Source organism: Ursus arctos, unplaced genomic scaffold (assembly GCF_023065955.2).
Source record: "Ursus arctos isolate Adak ecotype North America unplaced genomic scaffold, UrsArc2.0 scaffold_25, whole genome shotgun sequence".
Classification (NCBI taxonomy): domain Eukaryota; kingdom Metazoa; phylum Chordata; class Mammalia; order Carnivora; family Ursidae; genus Ursus; species Ursus arctos.
The window spans coordinates 37,377,721-37,393,567 of record NW_026622930.1 but is presented as its reverse complement, the minus strand read 5'-3'; the positions used below and the strand labels follow the sequence as shown (position 1 = coordinate 37,393,567).

The 15,847-nt window shown below is 42.9% G+C and overlaps 1 protein-coding gene across 4 annotated transcripts in view; it reads left to right on the top strand.

Moving 5' to 3' along the window:
• PRKCH (protein kinase C eta) overlaps nucleotides 1–15,847 on the top strand; it is a 221,880-nt gene that overhangs the window by 195,466 nt on the left and 10,567 nt on the right. For all 4 annotated transcript variants that reach the window (XM_048219933.2, XM_057318504.1, XM_048219935.2 and 1 more), the window contains one exon: nucleotides 49–237. In XM_048219933.2, coding sequence (XP_048075890.1) covers nucleotides 49–237 — 189 coding nt within the window. The remainder of the gene's footprint in view (nucleotides 1–48; nucleotides 238–15,847) is intronic.

Below are 15,847 nucleotides of genomic sequence, written 5' to 3'. Positions count from 1 at the left end.
GCAGGACACATTCGTTAGTCAGCTGTTCTCCCACTGCCCCCTGCACAGATCCTCCAGGAAATGCTCTACGGACCTGCAGTAGATTGGTGGGCGATGGGCGTGCTGCTGTACGAGATGCTCTGTGGTCACGCGCCCTTTGAGGCGGAGAACGAAGACGACCTCTTTGAGGCCATCCTGAATGATGAAGTGGTCTACCCTACGTGGCTCCATGAAGATGCCACAGGGATCCTGAAATCTGTAAGTTTGGCCTAGGCTTCCAGCTCCCGGCCTACCGCCAACCAGCTGGCTGTGTGTCCTTCTCTGTGTTCTTCCAGTACCTCGCGCTGGTCAGCTCCCAGTGCTAACTGTAGTGTATGCTTTAATCTGCAGAATCAAAGAACCAGAGTTCTCTTGGAGTGTTTTCCTCTGTTATGCAATAATTCTTTCTGGGCCAACTGTGAGCCATGGATAACGTTTGCCAAATATCAAGTATTTTTAGCACTCGTGGCCCTAGCGTAGGTGCAGTGATGCACCCCCTTCATACAGTCGGGACACGCCGGGGGGTTGTGTCAGATGAATGCCATTCCTGGTTTGTTCGGGTATTGACGGTGTTTCTGGGATGAAGGGGTCTTTCCCTGCGTGCTGGGCAAGGCCGGGAGAGGTTTTCCAAACTTCTGCAGATGCCTTTTGGGTCCCTATTATTCTGCTGAATAACAAGTGAGGTGCCAGGCCCAGATTCCGGTGCAGTGAGGTTAATGTATCATGAGCAGTCTTTTTCGCGTGCATTTAAGGTACTATGCTGGAAGCCTTATTTTGAAGTCAGGAGGAAACATGGATTTGATGCCTTTATGTTGAAAATTTAAAAAGCACATGTGATCTGTGTCATTCCTGTAACCACATTAGTTGAATTCACAAACCATGTATTATCACCTATTAGATGCACAGGGGAATGAAGAGGGATAAAAGGGCAATTCTTCAAGTAGGGAAAAATCAGAACAATCCATTCTCTGTCGGATAGTTTCTATGGGATAAGAATTACTTTCCTCAAGTTATATCCTTTTCAGTGATTTGAGACAGAAAACTAAATTTGGGAAATATTGGCTGTCTTGTTGGGAGACTTATCTCTCTCTAGAAATCGCCAGTCACATAATCAGTGCCGTTTCAAGAACATTTTGTATGCAGGTCACTGTGTGCTGGGGCTGCAGGCATGATTCTCCCTGAGAAATCTCCATGTCACTGAAAGTGAAATAATCATAGAAATCCTTCTTAGGCAAATATTGCCAAAGCGAATTGTAATTGGTGGCTTGATTCTCAAGGTTAGGTGCCAGGACTCTAATATTGAGGAAACACTAATCTCTTATGGAAACAAAAGTGAAGTCACTTTGGACTCTCCCAAATGTCTCCTATCTAGCATGTTTTCACAAGAACAATGATTTGTATCGTTGGTAGAAGTTTAAGACCGAGGAAACAAAGACTGTGGCTTTTATAATTTCATGAACAAAGGATGGAGGAGGGCTTGTCTCTGTGGATTCGTGCCCTGAAGTGTCTTAACTTCTGGAAAGGAACTGTACTCACCTTAGTTGGCCCCGCCCGGCCAACTCTGATGACCTAAGCTACTTGAACACAACCTATCATGCTGCAGGATCAGCCTCACTTTGCATTATTACTTTTCCGGGACCGAGGTCCAGAATCTGGCTCTTCAGATGTGCTAACCCCCTGTGGCTCTTCAGATGTGCTAACCCCCTGTGGCCAAAAACCACCACCATCATTTTCATGGTTTTTCATGGCGCATGTCTTTAACTCAATTACTGTAGCTCATTTAGCATTTTTAATATTTAAAAGAAAGACCTCAAAGTTGATAGTTCAAATGAAAATACTAGTTCAAACTATAAAGAAATGTGCATTGCTGGCTTGGTATGTAAATGTCATATGTTTACTACCATGAATGGTAGGAAATAAGTCAGTCTGTGCCTCAAGAGACTTTAATGTTCCCTGTGAAGGGTCAACAATCCAGACCATCATTTTTCTGATAAATATCTGCTACCTGTTGTCTGAATCCAGCGGAAATCTTGAGGTCACCGTATCATTTGAGTTGAACATCACTCACACGTGCTTCTCTTTTTTTTCTTCAAAATTCTAGAAGATCTAAAAAATCTTAACTTTATTCTAGTATTTCAGAATCCTTTTGAGAGAGTTTTTCTCAACTAAATCTGGGACCAGGATCTTACCCCCCCTCCCCGCCCCCACCTAATCCCTATAAAACCTAGAGCTGGTACTAAGCAAGATTCAGAACCATATGGAATTATTAGGCTGGTTTCTTCTTAAGCAGATAAGTCCAATTACTTTAAACTATATCTTTGATATATATAAAAATAAGTTTTGGTAACTAGAATATGTGTTATCCAGTAATATCCTCCCTCCACAGTCTTTGTTCTAAGAGAAAAGAGAGCCTCTGGTGCCCAAAGAGAATCTGATCTTCATTGAGACTGAATTGCTCCCTCTCCTTGCAGATTTGCTCCTGGGAAGTTGTGAACCTCTTCACTTCCCTGTATTTTTCTTTCAGACACCAGTTGCTCGGCTGGATTGAGACAGCACTTGAGATTGTGATATGTCATTGACCCTGCAGTGATTTTCCTAAGTGGCGCTCTGTGTTCTTGGTGGGATGTCTCCCCGTAGGAAGGAGTGTGGGCTTCGCTTGGTGACAGGCTTACCTCCCAGCTCTATTCTGTTTTGGCTCAGGGACCTGGGTGAGCTGCCGCACCTCTCTGGATCTCAGTGTCCTTGCTTACAAAATCAAGGTAATAAAAGCCACGTCATAAGATTATTGCCCAGAACACCATAAGGATTCTATTTCTTCTTCCTTCAAGGAGCGTCCCTTAAAAGTGATTTTCTGAAAAACACTGAAATGGTATCAGATAAAATTACTAAAAAGCATTCACCCAGAGGATTTCTGGGACAGTTTTGTACATTTCAGCCTCTATGCCTAAAAATAAAAAGCTTAAGTGCCATAGCAGAGGAAATTCAGCTATTCTTTTGCAGAGGGCTGAGACATTTAAATGGAAGTGTGATCAAGGAAAAGAAAGAAAACAGTTAAGAACACTCAGGAATCAAGGAGAAACCTGAGGAAGAAAGGCTTCATCTGGGGGCACCTGGGTGGCTAAGTGGTTAAGCGTCTGCCTTTGGCTCAGGGTGTGATCCCAGCATTCTGGGATCGAGCCCCACATCGGGCTCCTTCACTGGGAGCCTGCTTCTTCCTCTCCCACTCCCCCTGCTTGTGTTACCTCTCTCGCTGGCTGTCTCTCTGTCAAATAAATAAATACAATCTTAAAAAAAAAAAAAGAAGAAGAAGAAAGGCTTCATCCGGGTCTGGTGGTGAGGAACTTGCCCCCAACGGCAGAGCTGTCCAAGGGCAAATCTCAGCTCTTTCACTTGCTGGCTGTGTTCCCTTGTACACATAGTGTAATTTTGCCGTGCCTCAGTTTCCTTATCTGTACAACCGGGGCATGAGATATTGTGTGGGGGATACTTGGAACAGTGTTTGGCAGAGGAGATGCTCTGGAGGTGGCCACTACCGTCATCCATGACAGCTGGGTGCATGAGATGATTTTTAGACTCTTTGCCCTTTTCTTTGAAAAATGATTACTTCGTTTATTGTATTAGGAAGAAGGTTTAAGGTATCAAGTCACGCTTATAAACCTTTAGGACTGCGTTCTGGCTTTAATTGCAGCTTGATTTAACTAGACCAATATAGTTTTTTTATTGCTGAAAGAAACTGGGGATTGTCCATTCCAATCCCCTCATTTTATAGATCTGGAAACTGAGTCCAGAGAAATTATGACTCACCAAAGGCCATTCAGCACAGTAGTTTAAACAAACAAATTAGAACGCTTGTGCATTTTTTCATGGGAATGTAAAATGGTGCGGTCACTGTGGAAAACACTATGGCAGGCAGTTTCTCGAAACATTAAACATAAAATTACCACATCGTTTAGCAATTCTATTTCTGGATGTATCACCAGAAGAACTGAAAGCAGGGACTTGAACAGATATTTGTACACCCGTCTTCAAGGCAGCATTATTCACAATATCTGAAAGGCGGAAACAATGCAGTGTTCATTGACAGATAATGGATAAACAAACTGTGGCCTATGCATCATGCAGTGGATGATTATTCAGCCTTAAAAAGGAAGGAAATTCTGATACGTGTTACAACATGGATGAACCTTGAAGACATGCCTAATGAAAAAAGCCAAACCCCAAAGGACAAATGTATGATTGCACGTTTATGAAGTAGCTAGAATGACCTAGGAAGTCAAACTTATAGAGACAAAAAGCAGAATTGTGCTTGCCAGGGACTAGGGGAGAGGGTGTAGGGAATTAGTGTTCAAAGGGTATGGAGTTGCAGTTTTGAAGGCTGGAAAAGGGTCTGGGGATGGATGGTCGTGATGGTTGCACAACAGTGTGACTACTTAATGCTGCTGCGCTAGACGCTTAAAAATGGTTAAGGCGAATGTCATATTCTGCATACTATGCCACAGTTTTTTAAAAAAATAGAAAAACCCCAAAACTCTGGGATCAGAATCCAGATATTCTTAACTCCTGGCCGGGGTTCTGAGCTAGACAACATCTGGCCATTCCCCATGTTTCTTCTACTTCCCATTAATAAGAACATGGGCACAGACATGACTGGGGTAGGAGCTGAAGAATAAAAGGAGGTTGGAGGATGGGGCTTAGGGCCCACCAAGGTTCAAGGAGTGACCACGGAAGTGGATTCAGTGGGGAGGTTAGGAAGGAAGGACTTCAGGTTATATAAACATCTAAATCTGAACCATGGCTACTAGTTTTACTTGTGGCGAAATAGGCCGGTGGTTTTACAGTGTGATCTACACAGAAACTGATGCCTGCAGTAACTTTTGAGCAGTACTAGCTAAGTAGGAACAAATAGTCCTCGGCCAGATAACTGAGGGCTTGGGGGAGCTATCCGTGTCAGAAGTTACGTAAGCTGAGACATCATTAAGGACTGTGAACCAGTCTTCATTTTGTTGTGCAATTCCTGTTCAAGATAAAGGGCATTGCTTTCTTTAAAAATACAGACTCCAAGCCCTTTTCCAGGATTTTGTGACACCCCCACCCCCCACCATGGTTCTGGGAGCTTGGTGACTTCAAGAGTTCCTGATGTTGAATGTTGACTCCATTGGATGGTGTCCTACATGGTCCTAAAAATTGCCAGGAGGTCCTGCATGCTACGTTTTGAATTATAATTACTTGTCATCACCTTTCATTTCACAGAGCTTGGTGACTATTAAAAACACACACGCAGAATTGCCGAAATAGAAGATCTTTAAAAAGCTCTTTGTCTGAATCCCTGGCTGATAGATGAAGCTGAGACCCAGAGAGGTGACGCAACCTCACGTGGTAGCGTGGAAGGAGCACACACTAGTCTGAGAGTCAGGGGACCTCCTTCCACTCCTGCCACTGCTCTTCAGTCTCCCTCTGCAAAGCAGGGATGAGGACACCAGCAGTACCCACTTCAAATGAGGGCATACACATGAAAGCATTTGCGAAGTTGCAATGCAGGAGTAAGTTATTAGTATTGTTGGGTTATGAGTAGTAATTTTATAACATACTGAACGTGTCATTGTTATCATCCTCTCCTTGAACAAGGTCCACCAACATCATCAAGATTACTAAGTGCTAAATTGTACATGAGGCTGGGTTCCATTTTTATTCCAGAGAGAACTATATTGTGTTTTTCCAGGAGCTTTCTAGCTAAACCAGAGACACGTATGTGGGATGTAAATAGCCAAATAGGTACTGATCTACCTACTCATTTAACAGGCATGAATCCGTGCATATGTGCGCAGCAGCCGTGGCTCTGCTAGGCTCAGTTACTAGCAAGGGGCCGGGAGTGCAGAGAGGACCTTGCCAGACATCATCTTTGCCTTCAAGGATTTTAAGTCCAGCTGGGATGGGGAAGAAAACAGATGAGAAAAAAGAAATTATACAAATAACTATCGTTACCTTACAATTGATGTTAAATAAAATAACATTATCGTTAAACTACAATTTGGTTTTTAAAAAAGGTCTAAGGTGTTTTGAGAAGATATAACAGGTAGACCAAACCTAATCTAGGTCACCAAGCAGGGCCATCCTGAGGAAATGACATTTCAGCTGAACCCAAAGGCTGAAGACAAGTTAGGTTCAAGAAGTACACAAAGAGCTTGAGAAGGAGTCCATTTGAGTAACTCTGGCAGTGTGGCCGGACTATAATGAGCCAAGGTGTAGGGCCACGGGGGTTAGAGGAGTTGAGGCTGAGCATGAAGGACACTGGAGGCCATGTGAGGGAGTGCCAAGATGAGTCACTGAAGGACTTCAAGCAAGTATGAGGGACAAAATGTTTTTTCGTGTTTAAGTGATCATTCTGAATATTTATAAAGAGATATTGTCAATCAGAAGCACTTGCAGATGAAATATCTAGGATTTTTTTTTCCAGAATAATCCAAGGGTGGCAAGAGAGGAGCAGATGAAACAAGTTTGGGCATGTTTCACAAGTGTCAAGGCTGCATGATGTTTACATACTTGTGTATATTTGAAAATTCCCAGAATAGTAATTTTTTTTGAGAGAGAGGGAAAGAGAAAGAGAGCTGGGTTGGGAAGGAAGCGGGGGATAGAGGGACAGAGCAAATCTCAAGCAGGCTCCATGCCCAGTGCAGAGCCCAATAAAGGGCTTGATCTCACGACCCTGAGATGATGATCTGAGCTGAAATCAAGAGTTGGACACTCAACCAACTGAGCCACTCAGGTGCCCCTATAGCAAATTTTTAAAATTAACATATGAATCCGTTTTATACAAGTTTAAAGTGTGTGTGTGTACACGTGTATATATGTATACGCACACATTACAGACTGTGTAGAAAAACTGAACCCAGCCTTCATTTAATTTAACAAAATGGTTTAACAACACAAACACAGAAAAAGAAGAAATAATGTGAGCCACATACCAGCTATCTGGCTGATCCAGCTACATCTTTGATTTTTCCCCCCCAGTTTAGATTTGAATTTATTATGAGATGTTTCAGTAACAGTGGATCTGGATCCAACTATACCTCTTGATTGCTGGTAAGAGTCGCAAGGTCCTGGGCGGAGGTCCACACCACCCTGGTCATTTTTATGCTAAGAGATAAAATTTATCAGTGGTTTTAGCATATTCATTCTTCAACATCTTCATTCTTCAACATCCATAAACAGTCTTCGTACCTTCCCAAGAAGTATTACCCAACCCCTGTTGAGTAACTAAGTGTACCCCAAAGAAGGATTTTTAAACAAACAACAGGGAAGAAGAGAGCAGTCACTGGTGAGCTCTGCCCTGAGCTGCTCCCCTGCTGCCCTGTGGGATCCTTTCCTGCGGGCTGGGTCCGCCCTTTCCCACCAAGGCAGCAAGGGCCAAGATCTCCAAGCCAGCCTTTCACATCCGCTCTCTGCGCCACTCTCAGCCTGGTGGGCCATCCCTACTTGGCTTCCGAGATTTCCTGATGCTCTTTTCTTTGGAACATAAGGTCAGCCCTGTTCCTGGAATTGGTGTCTGCTGGATATTTTGGTTGCTTTTTTTTTTTTTCTTCAAAACAAAATGCTTTCTGAATTCCTTCTTACCTTTTAAAATGGAAGGTATTATCTGTGCACACTGTTTGGATACCCATTTATGTAGCATACTGTAGATTCATAGATGTTAAGGACCTTGTGGCTTCATATGGTGTAATTCTGTCACTGAGTCCCCTGAAGTGGGGATGAGGGGGTGTTCTTGTCCCCTGTTCCACAGAAAATGAGTGGTTGAACAGAACGGGCACCGGTGTCTTACCCAACAGAACTCCCAGCCCTTTCCGTGATCACCTTTATCACACCCCCCAAGGTTGTGAACTTTTGAGTTCTTTGCGTGTGGATGTCCAAACATTTCATATAGAGGCAGAGAGAGGCAGAGGACTCGCTTGTGAGGACATTCCCCTGGGGCACAGAACTGTCGGGAAGAGGGGAGCGGGAATATACACAGTGGTTAGCCCAGGACTTCTACTTGGGAAAAAATTTCCAAATCATTAACAAGTAATCCTTACAACTAAAAATAACCATTGCATACACTCAAAAAAACTGCAATGGGAAGACTCTTTTTCTTGCTTGCCCTTTTGTCTCTCATTTCTCATCTTCCCTTTAAATGTGTATGTGAAATGCTCACATGTCCATGCTCTAAAAGCAAAACAGTCCCACCCGTTCGCTCTCATGAGATGACAGAAACTGGCAACACCCACCGAAGTTAACACAGAAAAGATATATGAGACACACTTGTGTAAAGCCAATTCCGGATTTATGACTTTAAAGATTTTTTAAATGTTTTTTCCCTTAGTTTTAGAATAATACACGCTTTCTACTGGCTGAGTTTCCTTAACTGGCACAAAGTGATCCCAAAATGCTAATAATCATAACACAGACAAAAATAGAGAGTTTTTGTGGTTGCACTGAGTTTTGCCTTCACGTAGCTCGAGAGAGAGAGAGAGAGAGACTTGGGGAAGTCCTCACGAATCCACAGAGCTTCAGAAGGGCCTTTCTGTAAGGTGAGTCTTCCTTTGTACTAAATCATCTCCTGTGAGGGATCACGAGGCTGGGTGCTGACTCAGGTGAAGTCATTGCCCTTTCTCTGAGCTCACACAGGTGGCCAGGCGAAATAAGCGCTGAAAGGAGTTTGGTGCATTCTCCTGAGTCACCTTTGTCAGTTCGGGAGGCATTGTAAACTTGGCATTAGAGGGAGATTACAGAGTGCTTTTGTTCCTAGGCTTTATAGAAACTGAAGTGTGTGTGTACTTGTGTGGGTTTTATCTGTCCTCACACCTCTCGGATTTCATCATCTGTGCCTTGTCTGCAGGAATCCTGGTGGCCTCTGTGCACAAAGGGAGAATAACAATGAATGCTGGGATCCTCTTTTAGCCGTGAGAGCAGCATTGAATTTGACCGCCTCCATTACCCACTCCCCTCCTGGCAGAAGTTGAGTTGCTCAAGGGAGATGGTCAGCCAGAAGGAGGCTGAGGAAGTGGAGGGAAAACTGGGACCAGATTAATGTAGAAGATCCAACTTTGGATCATTAGAACTGATTTCCAAACACTGATGGGGAAAATCCAAAAGAAGTTCACTGAAAGATCCTTTAGCAAGAGAGATGGCTAACATGCAGCCAGGCAGCCCTTTACTAGGACTGGAGTTCCCATATGAAGAAATGGAGCTGCTCTGCAGGCCTCATCCTGAAACTGCTCATGCTATTAACACCTTTCAGAAATGAACCATTCCCTTACAGATAGATCAATGCTAGTGTTGGCAGAAGACAGAAAAACACTAGCACACTGATCTTCCCATAGACTTATTTGGCATTTTTTATCATATTTTATGAAGGTTCCTGTTTTCAGCTTCCCTCCCCCTCATTTTAGCTTATAAGTTTACTTGAATAGAGGTCCTAATGTTTTATTTGTGGCTGGCAGTGTGAAGGACTTTTTATTCCTTTTTTTTTCTTCTTTTTTTTTTTAATGTAGTACTAATACCACTTACCCCTTTAATCTCCATATCTCAGCCAGGAGGATAAAGATATCAGAGGTTTTGTAAAATGAGTGTAGAAACCTTTTCTACGTGGTGATTAGCTAACCAAGATCTGTGGGTCAGAAGAGCTTTTTGTTTTAAGCTGGAAAAATTCTTGTCTTCTTTGTCTTCTTTCCAACTATCAAAGATCAATAAGTTTTAGCAGCTGATGGTTAGGTTTGGTTTGGACACCAAAGGTAATGTATATCTTAGATAAAGAAGGGTGTTGGCCCGGGTTTCATCAGGAGGAAATAAAAGGCATTGTGTAGTGTCCTCCGGAGGACCCTGGTTTAGTACTTGCTTCCTTTAAATAGCTATGTTTGGGGAGATCACACCTGAAACAAAGAAGTAGTCTGGGCCTGTGGAGCGGCCACAGTGAGTAGAGCTCTCTTTTCCTTTAACACTTGGGAGAGCAATGAAACCCACCCCATCAGTCAGAGATGCTTCAAACTCACTTGCCAGTCATAAAACCATATTGGCCAACAACATGGGTGTTGGCACAAATGCCTGACCTTGGACTTCGATCTCTGGGACTCACCTCTAACCCTTACCCTTTTTTAAGCCAACATTGTCCTATGACTTGGGATTCAGCGGAAGCTATAGTGATTATAAAACACAGGAAAATCAGAGTGTTAAAAGCTCTGAAAAGGAATTGAGTAGATGCCCACAGAAAGGCTGCTGGATTCCAGCCACAGGCAGCACGAAAAATAGAGCCAACACACCCACTACAGATTTTAGCACTGTTTCTGCCCCCTTGTAGGAACGGCAACAGTACGGGGCACTGACTGTACTGGCTTTCATGAGGAGTAATAAAGTACACTGTGTACTGTGTCTCTGGAGAGACTTACAGAATATTCTGGTGTGTGTGTGTATATATATATATATATATGTAACAATATTCTGTTAGTTATAAGTAACTTATCAGTATAGACGTTGATCCATTGGTATTTTCAAGTATACTCATATAGTCACAGGCCGCCTTCCTCATGACTAGTTCAAGGAGATGAGCTTGAGCAAGTTTTGTTTCATTTTACGTTTTATAAAGACCATTTGAGACCCAAGGAAAATGTCGCTTCTCTAGCTGAGGGAGGAGGTACAGTCACCTTCAGAATGTCAGTTGTTCTTTCCCTGAATTTTAATGATAAATACAAAAAGAGACAAAAGAGAGGATAAGATTGTAGACTCTTGATAATAGCAGAGTCCATGGAGGCCATTGGTCTCCCTTCCCACCTGATGCCAGATAGGTCATCCGGCGTCCTTGACAAATCCCAGAAGTTCTTCTTCAGAGTTTCCAATAAGACAGTCGTGTTCCTCCTGGGAAAGCCCTTTCTATCACTTCATGGCGTTGAGTATTAAACTTAGTTTAATTGCCCTTACAAGCTTATATGTTTCCCTTAACTCCCACTCCCTAAACATATTTCTTTTATTTAGAAATGCCTCTTACTGCCAACACCTCTCCTGGTATTTGAAAATATCAGCAGTGCCCTTTTATCTTTTTTCTTCAATATAAAGACCCCCAGTTGTTTAAAGTAAAGCAAGGTAGTCTGACTAAAGGATTCCTTAGGTTCTTTTCAAGACTGTTTTCTCTCCCCTCTCTTAGTACCCGCTGGTCCCATGGGCCAGCAAAGAAAGTGGAACATAAGTAAGCACACAAAGGCTATGCATTCTCATTCAAGTGAAGTCCTGAATGTCATCCCATGATTGTCCTGACCTGTCAGTCCACACTGTTTTTTTAATCCAAAATCCAAATGAGATGCCTGGTCACCTCAAAAGGAGGGTTGGCAGAGTGACTGAAAGCAGAGGCTTCTAGTGCTACATAGGCCTGAGTTTGAATCCCAACTCTACCGCCCCCAAACTGGGTGGCCTCGGACAGGTTACAGATTGGACTGTTCTTCAGTTTTCCAGTATCTGTAAAATGGGAATGATAATCAGGGTCACTGTAAACATTATACAGAATGAATTTGAAACACTTAAGTCCATATCTGCTATAATACAAGAACATATAACATAGATATGTGTATATAGTAGTAATGGCTACCACTTATTAAGCTATAGCATTTACAAAAACTATACCATTTTTATTGATGTGTAGTTAACGTACCATATCATGTTAGTTTCAGATCTATAATATAGTGATTCAACAATTATATGCATTATGAAATGGTCACTATGATAAGTGTAGTCACCATCAGTCACCATACAAAATCATTACAATATTATTGACTATATTCCTTATGTTGTACTTTTCATGCAGTGATTGATCTATTTTATAAGTTTATACTTCTTAATTCCCTTCACCTGTTTTGCCTATCCTCCCGCCCCCCCCCCCCCCCCCCGCTAATACTGGCAACCATCAGTTTATTCTCTGTATTTAGGAGTCTGTTTCTGGGTTTTTTTGGGTTTTTTTTTTTTTTTGGATTCCACATGGTTTTTTTTTTTTTTGGATTCCAACAGACAGACCTGTGGCTACAACAGGCACACACGGGCATGCATCATATGGCATCTGACTTATTATACTTAGCATAATATCCACTAGGTCCATCCATGTTGTTACTAATGGCAACATCTCATTACTTTTTACAGTTGAGTGATACTCCATTGTGTATATACACCATATCTTTATCCATTCATCTATCAATGGACATTTGGGTTGTTTCCATATCTTGGCTCTTGTCAAAAAATGCTACAGTAAACATAGAGATGCATATATCTTTTCAAATTAGTGTTTTTGTTTTCTTCAGGTAAATACTCAGAGATGGGATTACTGGATCATACAGTATTTTTATTTTTAATGTTTTGAGGAACCGCCATACTGTTTTCCATAGTGACTACACCAATTTACATTCCCACCAGTAGTGCACAAAGGTTCCTTTTTCTCCACATCCTTGCCAACACTTGTTGTTTCTTGTCTTTTTGACTTGAGCCATTCTGACGAGTATGAGGTAATAGCTCATTTGGTTCTGATTTCCATCTCCCTGATGCTGAGCGATGTTGCGTATCTTTTCATAGTCTGTTGGCCATCTGTATGCCTTCTTTGGGAAAATGTCTGTTCAGGTCCTCTGCCCATTTTTTTATCCGATCGTTGGGTTTTTGGTGTTGTCTAACTTTTTTCTATATTTTGGATATTAACCCCTTATTGGATATATCATTTGCAAATATCCTCTCTCATTCAGTAGGTTGCCTTTTGTTGATGGTTTCCTTCACCATGCAAAAGATTTTTATTTTGGTGCATTCTTCACAGTTTATTTTTGCTTTCGTTTCCCTTGCCTGAGGAGACATACCCGTAAATATGTTGCTAAGGCCAATGTCCAGGAGATATTGCCTACGTTTTCTTTTAGGAGTTCTATGGTTTCAGGTCTCACATTTAGGAATTAAATCCATTTAGAGTGTATTTTTATGTATAAGAAAGTGGTCTAGTTTCATTCTTTTTGCATGTAGCCGTCTACTTTTCCCAACACCATTTATTGAAGAGACTTTGATTATTCATGCCTCCTTTGCAATAGATTGACCACATAAGTGTGGGTTTATTTTTGGGTTCTATTCTGTTCCATTGATCTCTGTGTCTGTTTTTGTGCCAGTACCATCCTGTTTTTGGTAACTGCAGCTTTGTAGTATAATTTTAAATCTGGGATTGTGATACCTCCATCATTGTTCTTCTCTCTCAAGATTGCTTTGGCTATTGAGGGTCTTTTGTGTCCATACAAATTTAAGGATTATTCGACGACACAAATAAATGGAAAGATAGAATTCATGTTGTTAAAATGTCTGTACTGCCCAAAGCCATCTACAGATAGAATGTAATCTCTATCAAAACACCAATACTGTTGTTCACAAAACTAGAACAAATAATCTTCAAATTTGTACCATTCTTTCTTCCACTTCTGCAGCTGCTCCCTGCCCAAGTCTGTCTGGATCTAGATCCCTATGTGCTTTGGGAACGGCCAGGTGGTCTATTGCCATAGGCGTGCAGATTACTAGTTCCAGCCCTGCCTAGTAAATTCCACTCAGACCCAATCTGAACAAGCTAGAACATTTCTCCTTCTCTTGGCTCTTCCAATATTCCATGGCAACACCAGTCTGTATAATAACCTGTACTTGAGAAGATTAGTTTGTTTCCCCAGAGCTATCTTAAAAATACATTATGTAGCCTTCCCACCTGCCTCTGAGCCCCATCCCAGCCCCAGTGTGGGTTGTTGTCACCCTCATCTCATGTTTAAATATCTGTCTCTGCCTTCTCCTATGGAAAAGTGACTTCGCAATGCCAAGTCAGAGCCCTGGTGTCTCTCTCCTTCCCTGCTGCCCCATCAGCTAACTCACATGCCTCCCCTTGTCCCTCTTACCCATGCTCTGGGCTGGCTGGTGCTGCCAGTGTAGGTCATTCCCAGGTCTGTGCTCACCAGTGCAGCTGGCATGAGGGGCTGAAAGGAGGTGGTTGATGACTCTTCATCACCAGGCTAGACTCTGCCTGTGACACTGGCAACAGACAGACCTGTGGCTGCAACAGGCACACACGGGCATGCATCTTGTCATCCCTTCTGGCTGTACACCCGTGGTGAGCTTGGCCATCATAGCTGTGAACCCTACTGTGTTCCGGGTCGTGTGTGCTTTCTCTGCCCTCCCTCCCCAGCGTCCTCGGTAGAGCCTTAAAGTACCTTCTTCCCATTTAGGAGCACCTCCCCGGAACACTGATGGGACTGTCCCGTGGAATGGTTTCCTTCCCTTCGGATTTGCCAGCGTTAGCGCTTTCTGCTCTTCAGTCTGAAATTGAATGAGAGGAGAAGGTCATTTTGTTTGTCCAACCGCCAAATCCAACTATTAGGAGAAAATAGTGTTTTCTCCCTCCTAGAAGAAAATCTTATTAGACTAATTGGTCTATTTATATAACCAGTCATCTTCCTCTGAAATCAGACAGATTTTGAAAGAGGAAAAAATAGCCATTGCCTACATTTTAATGAGTTTCAAAGTACATTTGGATCCTGTTTTCTCAAGACACATTAATATACAGGGTGAGTTTAAACTCCATCCTCTGGGACATTCAGCCACTGAAAACCAAAGCTGCCTCGGGTGTAGCAGAGCTTAGCAGACGCGACAGTGCTGCCCTGGCTCGGGGCTCACAAAGAAGTTGCCCCATTGCATCCTGCATCCTGAATTCAGTATCTCCCTTCTGTTGTTCAAGGAGACAAAACTGCACAGCAAAACCTGTTATCTGTATTTCTTGTTTTAAGATTGTCTGTAGAAATCTTTGCTGTCAGAAAAACTGTTTTCCAGAGACCATTATAACAACCCCACTGTTGGAAACTGTGAAAGCAGAAACAGGCCTTGTTGTGTCTTTCTTGGCCTCCAAGCGGAGTAGCAGGGAGAGCCAGATGAGCCTCAGGGTCAAGGCTGACTTCAGACTTCGCTCTTGGAGGCGTCCAGCCCGTGCCTCTGGCTTTAGGTAGGACAGGATGGACCTACGAGGGGTTTAACAGGATGCTTACCAATACGTTTATTGAGGGCTTCTTTTGTGCCAGGTATTTACTTGTCATAACAGCCTTATGAAGTACAGGAAAATCTCCATTTTATAGTTGAGAAGTCTGAGGCCCAGAGAAGGTAAGACATTTGTTCAGGCTCACACAGCTCATTGGTATACGAACACACAGAGTCACGCTGCAGAGCCTAACCAGTTAACCTCTGCGCCCTCCCTATCAGAGGAGCTCGTCTGTCCTTTCCTTAGTGTGTGGAGTGGAGGCTTCCCAGGACATCCTTGTACAAACCCAGCCTCCATTTCACCGGAGAGCTACCTTCAGGAAGACACATGTCTGTTTTCCCCTGTAGTCCTACCTTCTCTGCAGCCTTGAAAGAACCATTAAGCTTCTATGTATCTCTGATTACTTCCGTATCCTCTAGTTAAATTCCACGCTAATGAGGACCCCAAAAGGAAGGAGACTACGAATTGAATCCACGCATTCTTGACCCCTCTCCTGTCCCTGCTCTCCAATTGCCTTGACACTTACATTTGGGGTAGAAGCAGATTTTCCACCCTGGCCTTCTCACTTACTCTTTGCAGCTTATAAAGTGCTTTTATTGACCCTAGAAAACATTCTGCTTCCTTTAGTAAATGTGTCCAGAATCTTTCATGAAGTCACTTTATTTTCCTCCTGGGCTGACTTTCTCGTTTGGACCACAGTTGGGGAAAAGGTCAGTTGAGGCGAGGCAAGCTGAAGGATGACCTTAGACATGGACAGATGATTGCTCCAAACACCACTGTCGGTACCTTGTT